Source organism: Falco peregrinus, chromosome 1, assembly GCF_023634155.1.
Source record: "Falco peregrinus isolate bFalPer1 chromosome 1, bFalPer1.pri, whole genome shotgun sequence".
NCBI lineage: Eukaryota > Metazoa > Chordata > Aves > Falconiformes > Falconidae > Falco > Falco peregrinus.
Window position 1 is genome coordinate 97,599,811 of NC_073721.1, and position 26,369 is coordinate 97,626,179.

At 46.3% G+C, this 26,369-nt stretch overlaps 1 protein-coding gene across 3 annotated transcripts in view; it reads right to left on the reverse strand.

The window, feature by feature from the left end:
• Positions 1-26,369, reverse strand: part of ARMH4 (armadillo like helical domain containing 4) — a 74,052-nt gene that overhangs the window by 41,859 nt on the left and 5,824 nt on the right. For all 3 annotated transcript variants that reach the window (XM_055793746.1, XM_055793745.1, XM_055793747.1), the window contains exons 2-5: positions 24,526-25,909; positions 22,334-22,546; positions 20,903-21,118; positions 5,979-6,230 (exon numbers count right to left, since the gene is read on the reverse strand). In XM_055793746.1, coding sequence (XP_055649721.1) covers positions 5,979-6,230; positions 20,903-21,118; positions 22,334-22,546; positions 24,526-25,852 — 2,008 coding nt within the window. In that variant the 5' untranslated portion in view covers positions 25,853-25,909. The remainder of the gene's footprint in view (positions 1-5,978; positions 6,231-20,902; positions 21,119-22,333; positions 22,547-24,525; positions 25,910-26,369) is intronic.

The window sequence follows — 26,369 nt, forward strand, 5'->3', positions numbered from 1 at the left end:
AACAAAAAATAGTATCTAACATACATAAAAGACACTGTATCAGCTTAGAGACATGCTTTAGTGGTGGACTTGGCAGTCCTGGGCTAATGGTTAGACCTGATGATCTCAAAAGTCTTTTTGAATCTAAATGATTCTACGATACATAGTAAATTCAGATGTAATATGGAACTGCAGATAATGAAGAAAGATGCAAAACCATGCTAGCAAACACACAAAGATTACTTCAAGTGAACCCTAAAGTGAGAAGGAAGAAATCATCAATATGAACACAGACCTGGCAAAGGACTCCAGATGTTGATGACACCACAAACCCCTGAATGAAACCACCACCTTTAGGACCCCCAGAAGCAAGGAGAAGCACGACACCAGGATAAAAGACAGAAACCATGGAAAGTGTGTGTAACAATCCCAACTGCATTATTACTTCTTTTCCTTTAATAATTAAATCTGGACTAATAATGATTAGAATTAGACTTAGTATTTCAATTATATTAGCAATAAATTCTTGGGTGCTCATTTTTCTTTCCATATATATATATATATATATGAGGTATGCCTTCTCTTTGCCCATAAAACAAGATTTTGAGCCTCTGTTAAGGTTTGTGGTTCAAATCAGTCTGTCCTCTGTTTAGTGCTGTTATATTAGCAGTGGCCTAGGATAAGCAATTGGTGGTTTCAATTAGCCTCTTGCAGAACCAAAGTCCACCATCACAACCTCTGCTTAGACAACTTGAGCCATACATTCAAAACATCAAAACCCTATATGCCTCAAGATGAAAATGTCACTGACACTCCAAACATTTTGAATGCACAAAGCAAACTACTGCATGCCCTAAAGCAGCAACACTAAAGGTCTAAGAAAAAATGCCCTAGACCTCCTGCTGCTACCTTACTATGGATAGCAGGAGTTCGTCTTGAGATGTGGACAACACACAAGCACTATGGCACTAACAAATAGCTTGGGAGCCTGGGAACCTTTTTGTGCTCTGACACAAAGTTCCCACACCAGTTCAAGCTAAGTTGCTATGTCTTGGCTCATGGTCAGTAAATTAAGAATTCTCACTGACACTGGGAGAATAAATAATCTTAAGATGTGGGAGAAGAGAAGAGCACAGTCACAGTAGCCACCAGCAACACAGAAGTAGAGGGCTTTGATCTCCATGGAGGTGTACAACAAAGACCATCTACTTTAACATTCATGTGGAATAACTAAAGGACCCCAAAACTGTTCACTAGGTGTGAAGTCATCTAAACCAACTGCAGTTCTTCCTGTAATACACAAACACTTAATCACAGAAGAGGTAGCAGGGAAAAAATATGTAATTTTATTCATTCCCAGAAAGCCCGGATTTCCTGCCTCTCTAATGCTCTCCAAACAGTTAGTGTTCACCCACCACACACCACCTACATACAAATCAAGAAACAAGTAGAGAAAGGTCAAAGTCATCTCACACAATGCAGAGAGGTCCCAAAGTACTGCTGTGTCCTTCACTGGCAATCTCTTAAACCATTTGAACAGGTCACCAAGAGATCCCAAAGCACACTCAGACCCTCATTCTCCAGAGCTGCAGGCCATCAGAACAGCCTTTGGATGATCAAATTCTATTTTACAAAGGCACAGATGACATCATCTTCTGCTTTACTTTTTGTCTAAATATTGCTGTTTAGTGTCAGCTGATGGACTGTAAAACTGACAGCCTCATAATCAGTACTCATAAATTGGTTTTGCTCAGCTGGAGTTAATGTAGGACCATCTGACTTCCCAGAACTGACATTTTTAATGATTCCGTTTCTCCAGCACTTTCTCATTTACCACTACGAAAAAATCGAACAGTCTCTTGCTCTGCCAAGCTGTTTGTGGATCAAGTTACTGGTTCTCTAGGGATTTGCAGTGTGTCAGTCATCAGACCAAGCAAAGTCAATACTAACTAACCTGAGAATAGCTACTACAATACTTCTGGGCTCTTCCGTACTCTAGATTTTAGCATTAAATGTCAAAATTCTGAAGGCCAGAGGACAGATGCATCCCCAGGAAAAGGACACATGCAAAGTATTTTAAAAATTGAAAATGCCGCCTGTAAAATTTTGGTGCTTAGATGGTGTACCCTCATCTTGTATTGTTGGGTACCATTCTCTTTCTTCAGGTCTTCCTTTCCTACGCGAAATCCCAGGTCAAGCAGAACAACTTCCCCTTCTAAACCGTATTTCACTCGCACAGGATGGGAAATTCCTCACATCTCAGCATTACTTGGCAATGGAAGGGAAGTGCAGAGTTCTTCTCCAGGATGACAAAGATGCGTGATGTGGCCTGAGGCATGTGCGTGCACAGTGCCCCTGACATGACTGCATTCAGAAGTGCAGGTCCCCCCACCAGGGGCTGCACCTGGGGACGTCCAGCCGTTATGAAGCCATCTCAAAATTAAAATCAAGTTAATTTTAGCTTTAGAAGAAAAGGACTTAAGTGGAAATGGGTTTCAACGAAGTAGCTTTAGATGAAATTCACTTAGAGAAAAAGGGTTTCAAAGACAAATAGCCCATGCACACCTCTAGCAGAACTAAAGCTTTATGAGCCCTTCACGTGAGTCTGGTCTCTCTAGGTGCTCCAACAGAGCAATGCAAGCAGCTCTTCTGGGCTCCTGACAGGTTTGGGAGATTTTTTCTTTTCTTAACAATCCACTTCCTGCTGACACAAGCTATACACTTTTTCCACCCTACTTGCTCTCCCTAATACACCCCATAAAGAAACACATAACCAGGACCAGGTATGGAAACAGGCATGGACATACACCCAGGGCTGGGGAACCAGGCCAGAAACTCCCACCTGGCACAAACCGGGAAGAAGGGACGTGCTACACCACTGCAGCAGCATCTTAGGTAAAAGGAGCCCAGCACCACCACAGAGATGAGACAGCATCTCCGACTCCTGCATGCACTCCCAGTAAACCAGGCCTTGGAATACCTGGGTTCAGCTCCTTGCTTGGCCTCAGATTTTCAGTGTGACCTCATGCAAGTCCTTGGTTTTCTTTGTGCCTCTAAAACATAAACAATTTCCCTTCCTCTTAGAAGCACTGTGGGCATCGGCACATTGTAGATGGGAAAGGAAGCAATATCAAAGAGCCATTAAGGTCATCTAGACAGAGAAAGATTAAATGGCTCTTTACATAAGTGTTTACCTGGTGGAATAAGAGGGGCGAGTCACAAGCAGAGAGACTGATCCCACCGCATCCTCTCTTTTCTTGCCTACACCCCCATTGCACAGAAGTCCCATCCAACTCCTAAAGATGAACTTGGCTCAGCCAGCCTCATTCTCTCCCTCACAGCTGCTTGCATAGACTGCAACAGCTTAAAAACAAAAGGCAATCCAAACCATGTGGATCTGGTGAGACACAACCCAGCCAAGCACTTCCAGAGAACACAGAAATTCACATCTGTCCAGTCCTTCAGGTGCCCAGACTTGGCGCTCTGCAGCTGACCCAACTTGACAGACTTCACAGGGGGCTCCTCCAATTTGTTTGACGGTCAATAAAACATCAGTGAGGGAGAAAAATCCTGCCTTTTGCCACACAGTCAATTTATTCCATGTCTGAAATTTTTGGAAAGACAGCCTTTTCAAGATCTAAGAAAGAGAGAAGGTGGTGGAGGATGAACACTGCAGCACAATGTTGTATTAAACATCAGAAACTGAACCAGACCCATATGTTCAGAAGCAGATCTCCGGAAAAGATACTGCAAAGTGCATCCTCCAGCATGGCTCTGTGCTAGGGCAAGGACTCCTCATAACAGATGCTATTACATGAGGAGCATTAAAGCTACATATTGTTTCATAGCCTGCTTATTTTTTGTGCACAATTATTACAACCTCTCCAGACAGAGAGGTTTACTGCACACCAGGGACAGCTTCAGCCTCTGGTCACTGTTTTCTCACCTGCCTGTTTACCAACGTATCTGACAAGCACCTCCTACCCTGATCCTCTTCCTCCAGCATCAAAGGTGGTAGGGCTGGAAACATAGCTGTGACTCCAGTTGAGACCTGCATCGGCTACGTACAGAGCAGTGCCTGATGACTTATGCAGAGCAACCCCCTCCACAGCCCCAAAGTTCATGGCAACAGCCTATGCCATATACAACATCATCTTCAGTAGTTTCTAGACACCAAACAAACTAACCATTGCCCTGCACCCTGCTCTGTGAACAGGACTCCCATTAGAGCCCTCCAGGAACCCAAGCCAGATGACACTGCACCAGCCACCTTAGCTGGGGTGGTTAAAGGTACCGAGGTCCCTAAAGAGGTATGAGGGCCATATTCCTCCATGCTGCACAATGTGATGTCTGGCATGTGGGGACACACCTCAGTTTGCAAAACTGCCCCTCAAACACATTACAAAGCACTAGCACCCTTAGCCAGGATTGACTGAATCAGAGGCAAAGCTCTGCCAGTCCTAGTACTTATGATCCTGAACCTGGCAAATAGCTTTAGTCGGTTAACAGCTTAGTGCTACCTTCTCACTATTGCTAGCAGTGGTACAGAGCTCACCAAGCCAGCCCACTGCACCCCTGAGTGCAGATAATATGCTGCTCCTCTTGCATTTTCTCTCAAGGCACCACAAAGATCCCACACAAATGAAATGAGTAAGATAAGACAAAGCTGCTGATGCAACTCCCACCATAACCCTGTCTCTTACACACTTTTCCTCCGAGCACTGCCACCTACCTCTTTAATCCAGCTTGCCAAAGCCAACCAGAAAGCCTTAAAGACTTAGAATTACCCTTCTCACACAGCTCCTGTCCAGCCTGCTGGGATAACAGGACATGTGAAACAGATCTGATATGGTAACCATCCAATACAATGTTTTTCAAGCAAGTTACTGGGGACAGGGAGATACCAGACTCGATGCAAACTCAGTCTGCCCTCAAAAAGCAACCCTCCCATGGAGTTCTTCAAATACGCTCTTTGATTCAATTCCAAGGAAGCTAACAACACTAAAGCAGGCTAGAAACAACACTACAGGGGGAAAACTGTTAAATCAGAATTAAACACCCAGGCAAAGTGACAGTTCTCACAACACAACATATACAAGAGGTTTGGGGTTTCTTTATTTGATGAGCTTCTCAAAGCAGCTAGTTCTCTAATAGTCAGACGCAGAGACCTTCCGTACAGATGTGGTTCAGCTCCCACCAATTCACCTGAAAGGTTCCCACAGCTTTTGATGGGACTTTACTTGGAAATTGAGTATGCTGGCACACGATCCCAGTGCCCTTAGCCAAGTCGGGCGAGTTCCATTCTAATCTCTACCTTGTCCCACACCAGCTTTGACTTGCATCAGATGGACAACACACATGTGAACACTGACAAGCTATTCATAGGTGGAATAAATTAGCCCAGCCATTAAACACAGGGCCTGTGTGTACAGTGGGAATAAAATGGACAAAGCTTTATAGGGGCTTTGCAGGTTTGTCTTGCTTAACACTGCCAGCATAGGGTCCCATTGCTGGACCATATACCCCTTAAAATTTCCAGAAGAGTGGCACTTACAAAAATGCTGCTGAAGTAGCAAATGAGCTGACTAGCAACTACTCAACTACCCTACCCACTCTGTCCTCAGAGGACATATATCCCTGCACCAACCCACCTTGGAGAAACAAAACTGGAATCTCCCCAGGAATCTCTCCTGATAAGTTATTTATTTGCCCACCACTGGAGCAAGACAACACTAAGCTCTCAGAATGAAGGAGCATATCTGGAATGTTCAGAGCAGCTCTCCCCAAAATGAAAATTCAGGTCACTCTGCCTGGGACCCATCCCAGTTTGACCAGTTGTTCACTGGTAGACGGGGTTTCCTCAGAAATGAACCTGCTCTGTGTTTAGCTTGAGAGCCAACTTGTGAGACTTCCCAGCACGGGGGACTGCCTCATGCAAAGTGAAGAGCAGGAAACAAGTCCTCTGTAAGGGTAAAGGAAGAAGAGGCTTTTTTTCTTACCCAGACCCTGGTTCTGCTGCTCCCACTCAATGGTGTCAGGAACCTGGTAGGACAACCCGGCCAGCTGGGCCACAGGGTTTTCCAGGCCAGCTATGGGCTCCTGGGAGGTCTCGCCTGGAAGTGTGAAACCTGGCAGCTCGGTGTCACCCTCCACGCTTTCATCCATCAAATCTATGTCTTTGTCCTCCTCATCTTCCTCTTCCTCCTCTTCTTCTTCCTCTTCCTCTTCATCCTCTTCCTCCTCCTCCCCCTCTGGCCAGGGAGACACAAAAGCAACATCAGGAAAGATCCCACAAGACAGAAAGTTCATACATCTCTATAGGTGAGCAGCAAGACAGCCAGCTGATACCATTTCTCCAAAGGCAGACCAGCTGAACAAGCTTGTGCATTTCCTGGCAGGAAAAACACCCAAAGGGGTTAATTTGGAAGAGCTCACCACTGTTTTAAGTTGCCAAGTAACAACAAGACATTGTCTTAGCCTGTCAATACATTAGTGGGAAATACTGCTATTTTGCTTCCTAATAGCATAGTACAAACAAGCACGTGTACAAATACTTGAATATATGTACCAATAGTGCTCTCTGCTCAACTAATTTTAGCTCAAGTTAGAACTGTTTCCCTGATTTCCAGTCTTGGAGGCTGCAATAAGTTGTTTCTATTTTTAACTTTTATTAAGCCTTTCACAGCTCTGGAAAGGACGCTGCCTTCCAGCCCAGTTATACTGATATGGCCCCTTCCCCAGAAAAAAGCATCTCGCTTTGATGTGTGCTGGCAGACCAGCTCTTGGGCACAGGAGAACAGCAGTGATGGTAGTGATCCTCAGCAGGATCCTCAGCAGGTTTAAAATGGCGTTCCTGTCGCAATGGATTTACACTAGACAAAGGGATGACCAAGGAAGACTTAATTCAGTATTGGAAAGGCGGCAGCACAGCCAACACTTCACGTGGGAGCAGATAAATGCGATGCCGAGAAAAACCCCGGGGATTTCCCACTAAAGCAAATACCCACCTATCTTATTCCAAAGCTGACTGCACTGTTAACATACAGAGAGAAAAATACTGAAGCCACAGTGGGTAAAGGCAACACAAGAATGACCATACTGGGTCAAACCAAAGGCCCTTTCTGCCCACACTCGACTTCTGACCACAACTACCTGCAGATACTGAAGAAAGACCAGAGCAGGGCCACACAGAGCCCATCGTCTCACCGCCTCTCTTCCCAGCTTTTAGTTATCAAAGACTCAAGGACTTCCCTAGCCAGAATTTGCATCCAAGCTATTTAATAGCTACTAACGGAGCCACCCACCATGAAAAGATAGTATCTGGAATAATGACATGCTTTGAATTTCTCATGGTTAGTTTTTTCAACACTGAGAACTAAAACATAATATTTATGGACTTCATCTAATTTCCATGACCCACTGCTCAGCCCTGCAGAAAAACTCCCTCCTGATGTAGTCAGACTGGAAGAGCCTATCACCCTGCATCTGAGCAGCTGGTTTAGCCAGGAGCCTGAGACCATGTTAAAAACTAACAATCCAGCCAGATGAACACTTGTTATCTAAATATCCCTTCATTTCTGTTGGAGTTGTACCTTGTATAGGTTACAGACGCTGCGATAGAACACCTGTTGGGTTGCACATATTGTACCTGCTATAAGTAAAGAAGGTGAGGCTTCACTCTTCTCCTTTCTGCTGCAGGACGCAATGGCACTCCAGCACAGCTGCTCCACAAAACACCGGAGAAAAACTGGGGAGCTTTAAGGAAGCTATTTAGTTGGTGGCTATCCAACCTGAATTGAATGGGGGAAGCTGGCATCCTTCCTTTGGCCTCTACTTCATAGACTGGAATACCTAGAAAAATCAGTGTTCATTATAAAACCACAGCGTTCACTGTGCTGTTACATGGCATCTCCTTTCCTTCCGATTCAAGGATTTGCTTTAAAACACTGCATGTTTTTCCAGCTCACCAGATAAGACAATCCCCCTTGCCACCTTTCAATTCTAGCCCTGCATTTCATACAAATGAGCTGCCATTTGAATTTAGCTGCATCATCCTGCTATAGCATGGCTTTCAGTACCTGGAAAGGAATGATCACTCCTGCAAACAGTTATACCATGCAGAGCATGTAATGGAGCTTACAGGGATGTAGTTAGCCACTCAAATTCCCATTACATTTTATAGGTAGTTTCTGTCTTACAATGTACCCGTCATTTCAAATCAACATAAAAATTTTCTCTATCAAACTGCATGTTTTCATACAAAATGCACAGTTTCTGTAAACCTGAGAGTGGTACCTGGAGAGTACTTGCAGGAAACCTGCAAAGACAAGTTAAAGTAGGTATTTTGCCTCTGCTGGGAGCAACACAGCTATAAACATTTCCAAAGTTTAATAGCAAAGACACTAAACAGCTAGCACACCAGAGAAGAGGAACATGAATAGAGGTTTTCCCTAGATGGATGGGGTGAAAAAAGCAGCCAAGAGAAACAAGCATCAGATTTTTATCTCTGAAAAACTAGTTTGGGACGAGGTTTTTAGAAGCTCCTTGCGATTTTAGCAAGCCAAATCAGAGACACCTGCCAGGATCTATTTTTGACGCAGCAGATAGCCATCTCTGTACCTCTGAAGTCTAGCAGGCAGCCAAGCTGAACACCCAAATTGAAAGTGCCAAGACTACTTATTATATCTGACCATCACCAGGCTACATCAATCATCACACAGCCACAGCACAAAGATGTGAATAATGTAGTCCTTGTAGCACAACCACTGTGAGAGGAAAAGAAAAGGCTCTTGTTTCCTCCTTCTCTCTAGCTCGTTCCTACTTCTGAAAACAGCTTTTTAACCCCCCATCCCAAAAATGCCAACAGCACGCCTTGCTGCAAGGTGCAGTGCAGAGCACCACTTGGTGGTCACAAGGAGAAAGCTACACTACTAAAAAAAAAAAATAAATCACAGACTTCACAAACGTTGGATTTCAGAAGCATAGGCACAACAGAAACCTGGCAACTGTCGGCAGGCCGCGCGTACAGCTTGGTAGTCTCAGAAGATGGAAAATGGAAGTGAGCATCACACAGCTGAACCTCCAGCTGGAGGTTTGTCTCAGACAAGAGGCTTTTACAAAAATCATGTTTTCTCTCCTAAACTGGCACTTTTTGGCCCTTCAGAGGTCTCAGCAGCAGCTTGAAAGAGAAGAAACAGAAAAGACTGAAAGTAGCAAGGACAGAAAGTGCACAGCCCAGCAGATTCAGACGGCATTCAGATGTTCATGTGCATTTGCAGCCCACTGTGAACTATTCTGTGTATCAGAATTCATTTGGGTTGGTAAGGATCTTTAAGATCATTGAGCCCACCGCTAAACCATGTCCCTAAGTGCCACATCTGTGCGTCTTTTAACTACCTCCAGGGATGGTGCCTCCACCACTTCCCTGGGCAGCCTCCTCCAGTGCTTGACAACCGTTTTGGTGAAGAAATCTTTCCCAGTATCAATCTAAACGTCCCCTGGTGCAACCTGGGGCCTTTTCCTCTTGTCCTAGCGCTTGTTACGTGGGACAAGAGACCGACACGCACCTCACCACAGCCTCCTTTCAGGCAGCTGCAGAGAGCGCTAAGGTCTCCCCTCAGCCTCCTTTTCTCCAGGCTCAACACCCCAGTTCCCTTAAACTGTATATGCTCTTCAGTTTTGGCTAAAGTTCAGAGAAAGAGAGAGAGAGATGATGATGCTATACTAGTGCCTTGCAGTCAGGACATTAGTCTCTAACCAAGTAAAATGCAAGTATAAAGCTTTCTTGGCCACAGACACAAACTTATCTAAATCAGACATTCATGTAGAACCCAGCTGTAGGAACACTTCTGGAAACCTGACAGTATTCAAAAGTGCCCCTTGCTCACCAAAGCAGACAGGTACACAGCACATATAGCGGTTTCTGCTGTGAGCCATCCCTGCTCTATAGATCTTCATATGTTACATATAAGCAGATTCTGTTATCCTGTTTGCATGCACCAAATCCTAATTCTTGCTTGTGACATGCCCTCCTGGTGACACCAGTAGATCTCAGCACTGAAACACTTCTAGTCCGTGCAGACATTCATATTTTCTACTGCAGTTATGGTAATGCAAGAGTAGTCTAGGACACTTTAAGTCTCAATTCCAAGAGCTAAGAAATCCACAATCTGCCACTCTGACACACTAAATAGCACTATATTCTGTAACGTAGGCTCTGCTTTGCCTTCGTTGAAACAGGTAAGCAAAAAAACCCAAGAAACGTAACACCTCCCTGTTGTGACAATGGTACAATCCAAGAAAGATGCAAGCAGCAGGAACCCCCAGGAAAATGAGATTCCCAGTTCACCTGTCAAAGGTTTTAGTTCTGAGGGACCTGACAACCTTTGTAACAGGCATTCAAATCTTCAGGTTTGGACAAGCTATAGGACAGCACCAAGAAAACATGCCTGGTGCAAAATAACAGATTTTTAGCAGAGTTTTGGGGGGTTCCCACCTTTATTAATAGTCACCAGAAACAGCCACAGTTGGACTTTATCACAGGACTCCGTACTGATCCATTAGCAACTTTGGTGATACCCACAGGATTTGCCATTTCAGGGTGGCAAAGGCCCCCTATGCTTGCTTCACAAAACAGTACATAACTATACATAGCCACAATGACTTCTGTGGCTCAGCAGAGAGAAATAAGGCCACCTCACACCTCCTTTGTGAGGCATTTCCCTGGCCCACCAGGCATCCACAGCCAGCAGTGTCTGAACCAGCTGGACAAGAGCCAGCATCCCACAAGTAAAAGCCCCAGCTCACAATGGCAGCAGAGCCCTCACAAATCAGCTTGGCCCCTCAAGATGATCCTGTGCTGCAGGGAAGGGGATCACAGGGACAGCTCTTCCTGCTGGCAGCTCAAGCGCCGATAGCCCATTCCTCATAGATGACTTCAGCTGGGCTTCGCGCTTTTCTACAGGCTTCATACAGCTGCAGAAACCCACACTCCTCCCCAGCAGGAGGAAATCCGAATTACTTGCAGCACTGCTATTAGCACAGGGCAGCAGCTCTAAGTCCACGCCACGGGCAAGCAGCATCAGCAAGGCACTCAGAACAGTGCTTGGTGCAAACACCACCATTAGGAACATGCCACAGATAGACTGCAACAGCAGTGAGGACAGGACTTTTTGGTATATCATCTTGTCATGAACTGGGGCTGAAGCCACTGTTGTCACAACCTTGAAGGCAATGGAGTTAAATTGAGGCCTCTATTTTCAGTTGAGGAAACCTTCCCTGAAGAGGGATGCTTCTAACTTAAGATATTTTCCATTAAAGTTTGCAAATATTTTACTCCTCAGAAAACATCATTTGTCAGGTTTAACACACAAGAGAAATATCTTCTTGTGCCCAGAGTCATCAGAAGATGATAGATTCACTTACAGTCAGAAACCGAATTCAAACTGGGGGAAAAAAACCCAACCAAAAAAGCAAACTAAAAAGGAACTTGCAGGACAAAACCAGGAAACGTAGAGTTCTCATTTTCTCTGCCCTTTCCCTTCCCAGTCTCCCTCACACCAAACTCAGAGAACAGCGATGTCTAGACAGTACCACAGAGGATCCTTGTGCTTCTTAACAGTCTAAGCTATAATTTTACACAGTGCCCAGCACTGTAGGGCCTGCCTGTCTAGGAGCACCTGATGAGTGCCAAGTAAGTTGTGATTAATCAGCAGCCAGCACTAATAGGTTTCCACTGGCAAGCCCACTCTTTGCATGACTCCAGGGAGATGCAGTATGCCAAGACCTCTCCCATACAATCAATGAGCAAAGGCTCCTGCGACCTGAGTGACAGCTGCAGAAAGCACAGATCTAGCACCTACCTGCATAACATGCTCCTGAAGGAAAGAGAGCTATGGAGCACAGTAACTCCCACCTGTGCTGTGACACACACTGCGGACACACACCACTGAGCAAAATTCTACTTGTTGAGAAGTTTCTTTTCTTCCTGTGTGTACTGGAGCCACTCACAGGGGAACAGGGCAGTGGGGGCAGACAAGTGTCTTGTCCACCACGCACCCCAGAGCTTATCTTCTACTCCCATTCACTTCACACCCACATGGCAGCACTGGGCCTCAGTCACCCACATGCACATACAGTATAGGAAGCAGAGAAGAGTAAATAACAGGATTAGGGATGGGAGTCTATGACTACCTTCTCTTGCCAGAACACGAGGAACAGGCATTAAGAAGTCTGCCAAACGCTTTCTTCCAGTGAGGTTCATTTTCCACATTGCTTTTACGATCACAGATGACTGTGAAGGCAGGAAGGCTTTTCTAGGACAACTCCTATTAATCTGTTGCTTTCACATGATCAGTAATAATGTCACCATCCGACATCTCCAAAATACTGCCAACAACAATCATTTGTGACAGCTTGGAAGGAGACAGCTGGTAGGAATGTAGATGGGCTCCCATCATGCACAGACAGCTTTCTGGGCAGAGTACAGAGACCCACTCATGGTGGGTCAAGATACCCACGCAAGCAGTGGACGCAGAAGCTATGCAAAATCATCAAAGTAAAACCCCTATACTGATGAGTTCAGCTAAGCCCAGCCATGTTCACTACAAAGCTGTTTGGGGTATTTGCAGACCACGTAACTTAAACATGGTCTTAAACACTTTACTCTGGAATGGGAGCCAAATCAAGCATGGTCTGTCTTGGGAAATATCAGCATCTGGCTTATTGCACAGAGCCAAGGAAACAGACTATTGGGAAGAACTCGTTGGGATCCCACAACACAAAACAAGATAACCTAACCCTACCCATATAAGTTCCCAGAGAGGAGGAAATTACATATGCAAAGCTCTTCTGTAACAGAAGAAAATCCTTGCTGCATCTAGGAGAGGGAACATATCGCCAGCAGCTGAGCTGATGCTTCTTTAGGAGCCTCTGCTCGCCAAAGCCCAAGTGCTGCAGAAGCCACTCCCCAGCAGACAGCTTTTCAACATTGCAAAGACAGCACAAGGAGAGATTTGGGTTCTGATCCCAACCTACTTCCCCCCCGCAATGAGACCTGAGGGGGTTCACACTTGCTTTTTCACAGTCCTGGCTCATTGCTCATCACAGGGGATCCCAGGCACTAAACAGCTTTGCTTTTTTTTTTCGGGGGGGGGGGGGTGGGGGGGGTGGGGGGGGGGGGTGGAATGGAGAAAAATGCAAAAGATATTCCAGCAGGAACCATGGTCTGCTTGTGTATTAAGATCAGAAACAATCATTCGCAAGAGCTGCACTTTCAGCAGCATTCACCACAAAATTGCTTTCACACTGAGTGAGGCTAGAAAGTCAGTTTAGCTACACAAGGCTTTTTTAAAGGGAAAAAAACCAAATGCTGCAGAATACACAGTATGGACTATAACAAGTTTTCTCCCTAGTTTCCTGCAGAACAGCTCTTCTAACCTGAGGTATGCAGTTGTTGAACTAACCAGTATAAAAATCAAGACAAGAATGAGGTGATTTATCAAGTGAGGCCATTCAAATCAGTCCATTTGACCTGTAGGGGGACAGGGCAGAACAAGACAGACGAAGGTAGATAAAGATTTTACTCCTCTCAACAAAATGCTTTCACATGCGTCGTGCTTTAACCCCAGCTGGTAATTAAGTATCACACAGCCACTCACTCACTCCCCCCGCCACCCAAAGGAACAGAAAAAGTCTGTGGGAATGGTACTTTTTTCCAATCACAAAAAATAAGCCCCAGCAGAGATGTTTTTTCCATTTTCTCTTGCAAAAAGCTGTTTGGTGGTATTTCTTCATAAGTATCCAGTTCAACCAAACTGCCTGGGAAAGTAACAACCAACCGCCCAAGAGTTAGGAAAACATTTGATTTAAGCTTCATTTTCTAGACAAACCTAGCATGGATCCATCACAGATGATGTAGATTAGGGGGTGAATCTGTTATTATGGGCAACAGTCTCCAAGGTACCGAGATTTTAGCTCAAGTCCTATCAGGTGCCAAAAGGGAAGATGACTGCAAGCCCACTCAGCTCACTTCCAGTCAGAGATTATGCTTCTGAGTCCTTGATTACCCTCCTGCAGCCTTCACTGTCCTTTATCAAGGGCAGTGCTTCCTCTCTGGGTATTTTCATGAAGAGGTTCAGAATGACACTGCTGGCCTGTCTGTGCACCCACATGGCCACGAGGACACACGCCATCAGATCTCCACCTCCTGTTTAAAGGCAGGTTTTTTTAAAAAAGCAGCCTATGACACTTCCCAGAAGTCACGCTAAGAAGCCAGTACTCTTGGTCATTGCATCCTGTGTCAGATCAACAAGAGAGACAGTGTTCCACCTGCACAGGGCAGGAAGCAGAAATGAAAGAGCTAAACCAACTTGTAGTGTGGCTTGTCCTGGTCCCAATGCCCAAAGCTCCCCAGAGAAGCCCCAGGAGCAACACTATCCTCCACGTGCTGAGGGACCCCAACCATCAGCAGCTCTGGAGGAAAACACTCCTTGCAGAGCCTTCAGAAGAACCTGCCACATACCTGCTTATCTGAATCCACCTCCCTAGAGCTGCAAAGATGAACTGTTTAATCCCCAGATTAAAACAAACAAAACCTCATTAAAAACTTTCACCTGCACAGTTCAATTACCTTTCAAAAGCAACTGTAGGTGTTTTCTGTTGTTTTGTGTTTAAGCTTGAAGATAAGCATAGGAGAGCTACAATGATGTTTAAATGAACTCATTTTTTTGACAAATGAGTAGCCTGATAGTTAAACATTCAAGCATAGCCTGGCCAGAACAGGAACCAAGGTGGGTCAGACTAAGAAATATCATCTAACCTGCTGGAGGCAGAACAGTGCCAGAATATCACAAAGAACAACTACTTTGAGAAGTTTTGTTCTTGGGTTTTGGGAGGGGAACAAAAGAGCCGTGCAGCTCACCTCTGCCCAGAGAGCAGCTGTGCAGGCACATGCTACTTCCCAGACGTCCAGAAAGACAATGCAATGATGTTTTAAACCATTCCTAGAAATTCTTGCAGGAGTTGCTCTTGGAGACCGTAAAGCACAACAGATAGGGTATCTGAGAGATAAAGCCCTGGAGTGCACCATTTGGCACAGTCAGCCACTTGAGAGATCGTGCGGTTTGAGTTTGGTCAGAGCTGCCAGTGCACCCACAGCAGAGCAGGGTGGCCAGCCCATGTTCTGCCTCCCTGCACAGGGAAGCACAGACAAGCCCGAGCGCAGCATACCGAGTGCACGCAGCAAGAGGTTCCTTCTCCTCTTCTTAGCGAGCCTTTAATTAGCCTAACACCCTCTTGGCTGTCCACCCACAGGCTCCCAGCTCATTAAAGGCTTGAACACTCTCCATACCCCTCCCTCCTCAACTCTCAGATGGATTTCATGAAACAAAACAGGTAACGACTAGATATGTTGTCGGGTCAAACACTTTCAGGAAAAGAAAGGGGAAAAAAAAAAAAAAGCTTGGTTTTGATACAAAATTGTCACTTTTTTTCCTGTGGTTTTCTGCTACAGAAGAGAATCAGGGATGAACTACCACCTACTGTGAAGAACATGGATGTTGACCTACACTAGAGACAGCAGGTCCCATTTTAATGGCAGCAATAAACTAGAAGCAAGACAAAAGCATGTACCAAGAACATTTAATGATTAACTCATTTTGCATGTGCTTTGTTTTAGATCTTCTCTTCCTTGACAATTTAGCTGGTATCTAAAGAGCTGGTGAGGAATTATAGCATCAGGCTAGTTAACCAAGCCGGGTTAAGTGCCTGTCTTATTTACACCCCTGCAACCTCATTCTTAATGGGGTTGCAGAGATTTAATTAGGCAGGTCTTAATCCATACAGTCAGGGTCCAAGTAGCAATCTCAGTCAGGGCCTTAATTTCCAGCAAAAACACTCTTCACATCCAAAGAAAAAAAACAAGGCTCCTTGTACTATGACACAGCTCAGAAGAAAAATGTAAGAATTTGAAGGGTCTTTTATGAAGCTATGTAATTGGCTACAGGTTCTGAAGTATCTTCTGAAAAAAAGGCAACCATCACCTTCACTTCTGAAGTATGACACACAACTTCGATGACTGTGTACAAAAAGAACAACATACAGGCGAAGCTGGCAGAGAACGGAGAAGAGGACTAGGAGAGCTCTTCTTACGAAATTAGTTAAGCTACAGCTTTCTTAGAAGGGTAAACTTGAGTACACAGGTCAGCAGAGAGCAACAGGAACTATTTAAACCTGAAGAGAAGTGCACATTGGTAAGATGCTATGAATATGTTGAGGTCAGAAAGCCTGAAGTTTCGTACCAGCACTGCTCTGGGACAGCCTTTAACACAGCAGATGAAGCAAACACAGCGAAGCCCACAGCCAAGGTTCAGAGTGGAGGTGCCCCATGACTGCAGGACACTGGATTTGCTGATCCCCAGGACAGTGCCAGCTGTATTTCAGCATCGTTGAAAGGCTTCTCCACAGCCAAATACTGCATTAGGTGGGAACACAACAGCTAATCAGGCAGAGTACTGGAAGTGACCCTATGCTGGCCTGGGGAGCAGACACTCAGACACAACGTTTCCGATCCCTTCACCCTAAAGACCAGGATGCTACCAGCTGCTTGTTGAAAGCCAGCCTGATTGATCAGGAACACTTCACATGAGAGCTACATGGTTAAGAACCTCTCTCTCTAGAGCAGCTGAGTTTAAGTTGCCCATTTTCAGAGCTATTGACTGTTCCTGACACCATACAGCAGCCACAGCATCTCCTACTTTTATAGAAGCTCCAAGCACCCTCCACATCCAGCAGCCTACATGACAGCTGAACTGTGCAAGCAGCTTACCCCCAGCATCAACAGCTTGAAATAAGCCTAGATGACTAAACAGGAACCAGCCTTTGGGCTTACACACTGTTGCAGAGTGGTTTTGGACTTTGTGGGGTAAGGGGTACACAAAAAAAAAAAATAGGATAGGCATATCCATAAAACCCAGTGCATAATACTTGTTTAGCTCTCTTTAAAACACCTATGGGAGAGCAGCAAGAGTCAGATTATTTGTTTCTCTCTCCGTCTCAGAATCACCACAAGTAAACAGATTTATCCTAAGTTAATGCTGAAGTTGCTGAAGTGGGCCAAGCTGGAGATGAGCTGCAGGGAGTGGGCAGCACTTAGCTCAAACTGTTTTCCTGATGATCTTGGATGCAGCAAGGGCAGCATGTGGGGGTCTAACAGCTGAAGGGCTTCTATGGACTTGAGGGTTGAAACACAGGCACATCAAGAAGCATCTGTTACTGCTGCATTTGGACAACCTAAGAAGGCAACACAGCAATACCTGCTCTACATGCCAGAGAAGGTTAATCAGCATAGTTTGATGAATACCACGTCATCTTCCCATTCTCTATCCTATGCGTCTCACTCCACAATCACCTTCTCCAGCCATTTCAGCTGAATTTTTGCCGTCCAGGCAGGGTGGTGGCACACAAGAAAACCAAACTTTGAGTCGGTATTGATAGATACTGTCAATATGGACCCACCCTCACCAACAGCCACAGACAATAGTGCTGTAAGCTGTTCCCTCTGAACTGGCTGGTGACCCAGGCTGTGATGGGTGAGACATCACTGTCGGCAGCAGGTTAGCTCTGTACTAACTGCTGGTTTAGTATTAGCACACAAGGATAACATGACCTTCAGGGTCCTCACAGAAGGTACACTAACTGACCTGACTGGCCTCAGTGCGTTCCCAGATCACACTCCAAACGGAACAGTGACAGGAGCTACTTTAGGACCAGCTGAGGGGAACCAGCTGCTGTTGTGCTTTGTCCACCATGTTTTAACTAAAGACTGCAAGGATCTTGCAGAAGAGGAAACATGGCAAGCTACCTGCCACTTTGGCAAGTTACACCTGCCAAATGCTGCCATGCTTAAAGGTGGGCAGCCATTTCTGCCAATAGCTACCATAGCAGACATTACAGCAAAGGAATCTAGTCAAAAAGGAATGTGGTTTGGTTTGGTTTGTTTTTTCAGAAGAGCCACTTTTCAAAGTGTGTTGGGAGGCTTACACAATGGTCTTGAACAGGGAAGTTGAATCAGATTGTGTCTCTTTGGACCCTAGAAGCCCTGCAGAGAAAGTGTTTAGCTTGCTAGAGACACAAAAATTCTGGACATAGGAAAAAAAAAATACAATTAAGTCTCCCAGGCAAGTAAGCCTCATCCTCTGCTGTGTCCTGTCCTCATAACCTATAATCCCTTTACAGGATTTCTCTGGCTGGGAAGGGCAAGTACAACCAGTCTCACCACAGAATCAAAGTAGGAGGATATTCTTTACCCAGCTAATCTCTCCAGAGTCTGCTAGAGAAGAGTATAAGCTCATCTAGAGACACATTCAAAGCACCTCATGTTTGTCTGTGCAATTTGATTTTTAAAGCAGTTTTGCATCCAAGCCAGATAGGTGAATATACTGATGCAAGTAACCACAGGCAGCTTGGCACAGAAAGTCCCCAAGAAACAGAGCTAACTGAACAGCAGGGGGTTATATTTAATGAGCCAGGCCCTCAGTGAGGCAAGTCAGCAAGACCCCACTGAAGGCAGTGGAGACCAGCTGAGCTCACTCAGCTCCTTTCACTTCTTCCACTGGTGAGCAAGGGCCAGGATCCTTATTAAGGATCCAAGCATATGCCTGCAACAGCAGTGATGTTTGACCTTGCACCCCCCAAGAGCTTGAGCACCCTGTGCTGGAGCTCAACATAGTTTTGTAGGAAAGCACTCCCAAACACCTCATATCTGGCAGCATCTAGACATTCTGAGTAAGCACCAGGAACTGTAGTTTTGGGGGAACAGAAACCAAGCTTCCAAATGCCCATTCACCATGAGGATGTGGTATCCCCTAATTGCCATTACACAGAGAAAAAGATACTAGAAAGCAGAGCCACAGCTCAAAAGTTTCCTTCGTACTTAAGTGGGGCAGCAGCATCCCCAGGCAGAAAGCCTATCCTCAAATGGAATTTGTCCCATTTTACAAAATACGGATTGGTGATCCCTACCACCGTGGAAAGTTCTGGCTCACTGCACTAACATCTAGGTTGATCAGAACAGATTTGGACCACAAAAGCTGTGCCAGTCATCAAAATCACACAGCACACCAGAGAGCACTATGTCACTTGGATGACAGGCACCTGCAGAGCCATACCACAGAGCCAAGAAACTCACAGCCTTCTAGTTGAGCCATCATAATTTGGGAAAGCTGGTGCTAGCTACAGCTCATCTTTGCCCTTTGAAGATCTCAGACCATACTTGGGAGCAGAGAAAACAGGCCTATGGTTACATAAGAGCTCAGAGTAAGAACCCAAGAAAGTTGCAGCAGTCCTGTGTCAGAGCAGAAAGACATTTTTTAAATGCCTATGCAGAAAGTCTAATTAAATAAGGAGAGATCAATCCACAGTTGAAAGAGAAATCCCTCTTATCTTTCTGTGCAGAAAACCAGACTGCTAAAGGAGATCCCAGAGGGCTCAGAAACAGTTTAGCCTCCTGAATCATACTGCTTTTCCTAAGCAGAGACCCTATTTCCCAGTCTGAAAGATCAGGTTTTCCCTTACACATGCCTTTTTCCCCTGCTGCTGCTCTCCCATCATCACCAACACATCCTTGCATTGCCAGATACATGCAAGATTAATCCTGGCAAGGGGTGAGGGCTGTAGCTGGAGGCCCGGGAGAGCTCATGGCAGGCTTCAAAGCAAGCAGCAAGCCTGACAGAGAGCAGGAGCTGCAGCACCTCTCACATGCAGTGGGGAGGGCTCCCAGCTTTTGCTGCCCTCTAAACTTAACAGGAGTGAGAATTATTGCTTCATGCAGAGAAAAGATGCTGATTAGCTGTTGTCTACGGCACCCCACCTCTAAACAGAAGAAAAATACCATCTGGCATGCCACCCCTGGAGGGCTGCCAACCTTTGCAGTAAAATACGAAAGCAAGAGAAGGTCAAGATAAAGAAAGGTGAGCAAAACAGGAAGAAAGATTAATCCCTGTCAGGTGGTGTCAGTCCAGACACTGGAGTACAAAACTGGATGGATGAGCAAGCTGAGGTTTAAGTAGGAGAGCGCAAGAAGCAGAAGTGAAACAATTCTCTGCAGGAAAATCACAGCTGAGCTGAAGAGAGAACCGATCTGAGCTGCAGACCAACTCCAGAGTAGGATCTACTTCACCTAAACCTCTCTTGATGGGTGTTTTCCCAGGTGGAATTTGCATCGCTAGGTTTCAGCTGTCCAAAGACAGCGAGGGAGCAGACTCCAAGACTGGCAGTGGGCAAAAGCAGCTCAGGAGAAGGAAGTTCAGGGGGTGAAGCAAGGCCAGAGAAGCCAGTAATGGGACAGCAGCTTAGCAGGTAGCTTTGAATTGGAAGATCACGTCAAAGGGTATGCATCCTTCATCTCTCCCAGCAGTGTCACACAGGGAGCACAAATAGGGCATCACTTGTCCTGGCAGGGTTTCAGCCAGCCGGACGCTGAGACCACCATCTCATGCTGAACATCCCCCTGCATTGCATGTGGTGACAATTTTAGTAGTAGGGTGGCAAGGGCTCTCCAGCGATCTGAACATGTTCTCATGAATGTCACCTGGTACAGGGGCTCTGCAGTGGATACACACCCCCCAGCAGTTACAGGTGCACAGCCAGACTCTACTGCAACAGCAATATCACTGCTGCTCTCTCCCCAAGGGAAAGTTTCACCCTTTCCACCACTGCCACTTGAATTTCAGGCATCCTCCATGACACTGTTCATTGCTTGCTTCCTGCACCTCCTGAAAGGGGACAGGCTGTTCAACAACTATATTAGGAACAATGACATATGCACATAGTTGTATGCCAAACAGACAAGCCAGGGCTCAGTGTCAAGGCAAATGTGCCACTCCACATGAAACTGCCTGCCTCTTAGCCTTGGGATCAGTGGTACCTTCTGACTCCAGGCGGTCCAGCCCATAGGTCACAGCTGTACTGATCCTCCTCACAGATGGAAGAGCTGTCCTCCTGACAGAAGCCATTGATGCTGGAGTTACCAGGACTGCAGTTCTGCTGGATGGCTCTTCTGTCTGTCCAGACTGGGTAGCAGACAATCCACCAGGAGCTGGAACAGCCTTCTCACTGGTGACCAGGACCACTTCTGTGAGATCTACAGAAGACAGGAGGCAGCAGCAGTTTGGCACAACTGTATTAAAACCCCCACTATTTAAGATTTCATTAAAAGTTGGTTCTTAGAGTGAAGTAAGTTAAATTCTTGCTATTTCAAGATGTGTAAGTAACTCTGCTGTAATGAAAGCTCCTCCTCCAGAACAGACAGCACAGGAGGTTTCCCTTAATGAGAACTCAACTAGGTTTTACTTCCATTGCTTTGAGGACTGCTGGTCACCATGCCAAAGCAAGATCAGAGCACTGAGACACTGTCTGAGATCTGAACTGAGGGACAGATCTAATTGCTTATTGCAAAGATAAAAATTAGTTGAATTCATAATTCAATCCCGGAAGCAAATTAATTAGTGGAAACTGCTGGAAGAGCCTTCTCCCCCCTACAAAGGGACCTTAAATTAAGAACTACAATGCAAATAGTTTTTTTCTTTTGATGCCCTGCAATGTAAGAATTACCAGAAAAGTTGCCCAGCAGCAGTTTCATTACAGTGGTACCTACTACTCCAGAAATACACCGAAGCTCAAAATCAGCTTTGTGCTAAGGGAACCCTTGCTACACTCCTACAGGCTTGCTACTACAGGCTGTCAAGACTACACGTACCTGCCAAGGTGACATCAAGCCAGTAGACAGCAACTAGATGAACACAATTGCTTAAAGCATTTCTGTATGAGTTACATCAACCTGATAAGAACTCACCATTTCTAAATGGAAGTGAACATCCATGCAGGCTGCCATACCCAAGTCTACCTCCCCACCACTGCTTCCATGACACCCTGATGAAACATCTTCATCCTTTTAGACAGAGCATCAGCAATCTGTGACTACCTTTGGCTCCAGAAGTAAGAGCTCTCCCTCCATAAATAAAAACTGGCTTAAATGTCTACGGCTAAAAGTCAGCTTTCTAGCAAGGATACATGTGGTGAGTTTGTTTTGGGGTGATTATTTTTTAAAAACCTCTACTCCACTGTTATTTGGGGCAAAAACATATGCTGGCATATTTCAATGTGATTGATCTGGTAGCATGGGCAGAAAGCAGTGGCAGCCCAGGGCTAGAGGCAGCCTGCAGAAGGCTAGAAAAAAGGTCACTTGGAATATGGATGCTGTGCATTGAGACTTCAGTGCCCAAGCACTGATATTTGTTTCAGACGTACTATCTCATCTTGCATGGAAACAAACCCAGTCCTTGAAGCAGAACCCTACCTTCTATATCTGGAGTGTTTGCCATAGAGGAAGTACCAGTTGTCACCAGCATCTGGACAGCACTAGGAACAGTCAGCATCTGGGTGTCCTCCCCACTGTTTTCCTGGGGAAAGTTTGCAGCTCCCACTCCCTGGGTAGCACCAGGCACCAGTGTCACAACTGACAGAGCAGCATCAGCCTCCCGGGCAACTGTTGTCACCTCCTGAGTAACACCTACAGCAAGAACATATGTCAGTACCAACTCACAGGACAGCTGACAGCAACTGAACAGACATTTGAAGGAATATAACTCCATGCATTAGCATTTCCAGAGTCACAGTGCAAGTAGCGGGTCCAGCCGAGTATCAGGGTAGCGTAGCATAAAGACAAACGTGAAAATGTGCATAACAGGAATGAAAGCAGCGGAATCATTCCTGATTTTCATAATTGCCCCTTAGGGACACATGGAACCCCTGGGGAACAATGTCAATGACTACAGCACTGAAGGTTCGTGGGAGGAAATACCATTTGAAGCATGTAAGGCTGCCAGAACAGTGTTTTTAGTGACCAGCTCTCATTACTGTAAGACTTGGGCTTTGTAGAAGGGTTTATTTTTGTTGCACAAATCTTACTGATAGTGTTGTTTCACCAACATCTGGGTAATGGCAGAGAGGGAACCTGCTGACAAGTCAAGTGCTTATAAATTAATCTAGAAGTTAATCAGTCAGGTTTCAGCACCAACATGCAATTAGCTTTCCTGCTTTTACAGCAAAAGCTAGATCTTTTTGATGCAGCGAGGGGAAGTTATCTTTTTGCCTCTGTAACACAAGAGGGAAGATTAAAGATAGCCAGCAATTAAAAAAAAGTCCTAAATTTCAGCTCATGCTCCTCCAGCCTAGGAACACATCATTGCCCAACACCTAACCAGACTTTTTTTAGCATTCCCCCTATATTTTAAACACTGAGTAGAAACATCATCATTAGGCTGAAGGTGCCATCTCTGCAGGTTAATACAGTACAGGGTGACACCATCAGCCTGTGGCAGGCTGCCTAGGAAGATTTCTGCCTGCTGGTAACAGAGTTGGCACAAACACTGAACAGTAAGAGTCTGGTCACAGCTTCACTCTAGGGGGGGAGACAACACCAGGTGCTTTTGTTAAAGGACAGCACAGAGCCCCAGACAGATCTTTTGATCTGAGCATACTTAAGAAATCATGGAAGATACCAGTTACAGCCTACCGGTACAGCTTGCCTGCTCCCGGATTTAGGAAGCATTTACAGCCATCCATTGTCTCTGCACCTTCTGCATCAACTGCAAGTGTCTATAGCTAGCAGATGAGAGCCAAGTGATCCCAGATGCTAATTAATTTAAACCCCCAGGAATTATTTCCCTGCTCTGTTTTCCAGGGCTTTAGAGTGAGCTAGTGCAAGGACGACCTTTGGGTCCTTGCACTTGCCGTATCAAAGTGACACTTGGGGGAGTTTTATCCTCCTTGAAATAAACTATTTAACCAGTGGGTCAGAGGCTCGGCTCCTTCCTAGCCACAGGGGTGGCATGCCAGAGGGTTATTCAAAGCAGATTTACATATATTTATCTGGTCAAGGCAAGACACCTACAACCAGACTATAGCCTTCCCCCTCAGCCACTATGCGAGCACCAAAACCAAAGCCTCTGCTTTGGTAGTACCCCACACATGCAGAACATTAACAAAGAAAAATTTTTAGCCAGCACCAAGTCTCTGCTGATGAGACTATTTCTCGACAGAGACCTCCATGCTTAAGCATACGCTTCAACCCCAAGCTCAGCTGCCGCAGCCTTTCCAGTTTGTTACTATAGCCACCCTCTCCCAGCATGAGGAACAGAAGAGGCCGCTCAATACAGATACTTCACGTAACACTCAGGACAGGGTACCACCCAACAGACTGTCCTACCCACAGTCAGGGACATCGTATATAGGAACAGCCAAGCTGAGGCAGTACTTTATAGATGCAAATTATCGGTTTAGGCTGGTACCCCTCCACAAAGGTCTCACAGATTTTCGGGGGGGGGGGGGGGGGGGGGGGGGCGGGGCACGGGGCAAGGAAGAGGTGTCCTACCCTCTATTGCAGGTATCACAACCTTTCTACACTTTATCCCCCTGAAAGGAAGCACAGATTCCCAGGAGCACCCCTCTTACACTTAGAGGAAAGTGTCTGTAACAGTCAAGTTTTACCTTTCCATGAGCTTTCCAGAGTAGGAGAGAGATTGGACTGTTTATTTGTCACCACAGCAGCCTCTGGCTGTGACAACAGGATGCTTTTTCCCTCCTCTGCTGTGACTGCATTTATGTTTTCCAGTGAGTCCAGATCAGCCATGTCTATGCCTGTCAGGTTCACAGTGTGGAGAGCATCACTACTGTCTGTGGAAGCTGCTGGCAGCACCTCCCCTTGCACCAGCACTGTGCAGTTGGTCTCCTTGGCAAGCTCAGGAGTTGGTGGAGGGGCTGCTGGGGATGGCAGCATTCTTGTTGCATCTTCTTCCTCCCTCACACCTCCCTGCAGTGTCTGGGATGGTTCTGTCACCCCCAGGTCCTCTGTCACCTCCTCGTGAGATGTGCTTCCCCCTTGACTTACATCCCCCAGTTTCGTGTCATCCCAGTCAGGCGGCACAGTGTCCACAGGGTGGATAGTGACAGTGCCAGCTGTGGTGGGCAGCTCTCCTTGCCTGACACCTGTCCCTGCTTCTAGGTGGAGAGAGGCCTCAGTCACCATGAGGGGCTGTTTTGCAGCCACAGATGCTTGCACAGTCAGGAACTTCAGAGGGCTCCCTGTGTGGGCTCTTGGCATTCCCACCTCAGAGGTCATGTCATGAGCCTGGGGAGTTGGGATGACAGGGTGGATACCAGCTGTTTCCCAGCTGGGAGAGTTGGGGTACAGCATGGACTGGGGCACAGTTGAGGGGTGAGAGCTGCCCTGTGCCTCCTCCTCAGCTGTCCCAGAAAGGGGGGTTGCTGAGAGGCCAGCAGAGCTGTGCTTTACTTCAACACCACCCTCTGTGGTGGACTCACTAACAAGACCACCGACAGACTCCTCCTGGACAGCAGGGTTCAGCGTGGTCACAGCTGTGGTCAGCATGGCCCTGGATGCATCACCCTCATCCAGCTCTGACTCTGTGTGACCAAGCTCCTCACCCACAGCAGCCACTGCCGCAGCAGAGGTGTGAGCAGCCACGCTCTGGCTGCCTGGGATGACATGGCTCTGGCTTACAGGCAGCATTTCTCCTTCTCCAGTGAAAGCTTCATTTAAGGGCATCCCAGATGGCTTTGCTGACACTCCAAGTGGCTTTTCAGAGACAGTCTGCTCAGAAGGGCCCGGGTTATTTTTCACATTCAGTGTGCTTGTCCTTTCATCTTGCACACCACTCCTTGCCCAGGGGCCATGCTGGATCTTTGTCATGTCCCCTTCCTCCAGTGGCTGAGACGCAAGGCATGATGGACTGGAGGACAAGAGCAGGATGCTGCAGGTGACTATGCAGATGTTAAATCCTATTGATCTACTCATAGCTGAGAAGAGATCTGCCCAGAAGCCTGCAAGACTGACAAGTCCAGAGTGCAAGACCTAGAAAGGGAAAGAAGAACCAAGATTACACATACCCATAACCACCTGTTGACCCAGGGCCTTAAATAACTGGGTGACAAGTCCTAAGCATGCCAGTCTATGGCCAGTTCTGAGCGGACCCCTCCTACATGTCCCAAGCAATGGATCCCTCCATTTATTTTACTGTTCCTAGCTTACCAGTCTGAAGTTTCACACCAGAAAAAAGCAAACCTTGATCTAAAGCCCAAGACAGAGCTTGCCAAGCTCTCACCCCAGTGGGCGAGTGCTGTGCTTTACCCAGTAGAGATCAGACTTGCAAGCCTATGATGAGGATCAACCTGTTTGTCCTTTACCAAGTCCACAAGTGATACTTGTCAGGGCCAGACTGAAGTCTCAGGCCTGTTCCGACAAGCCCTATTCTGTGCTTTGACACAGAAAGAAACTAAGGAACTTGCATGGAGAGCAAGGTGGCTCTATAGGG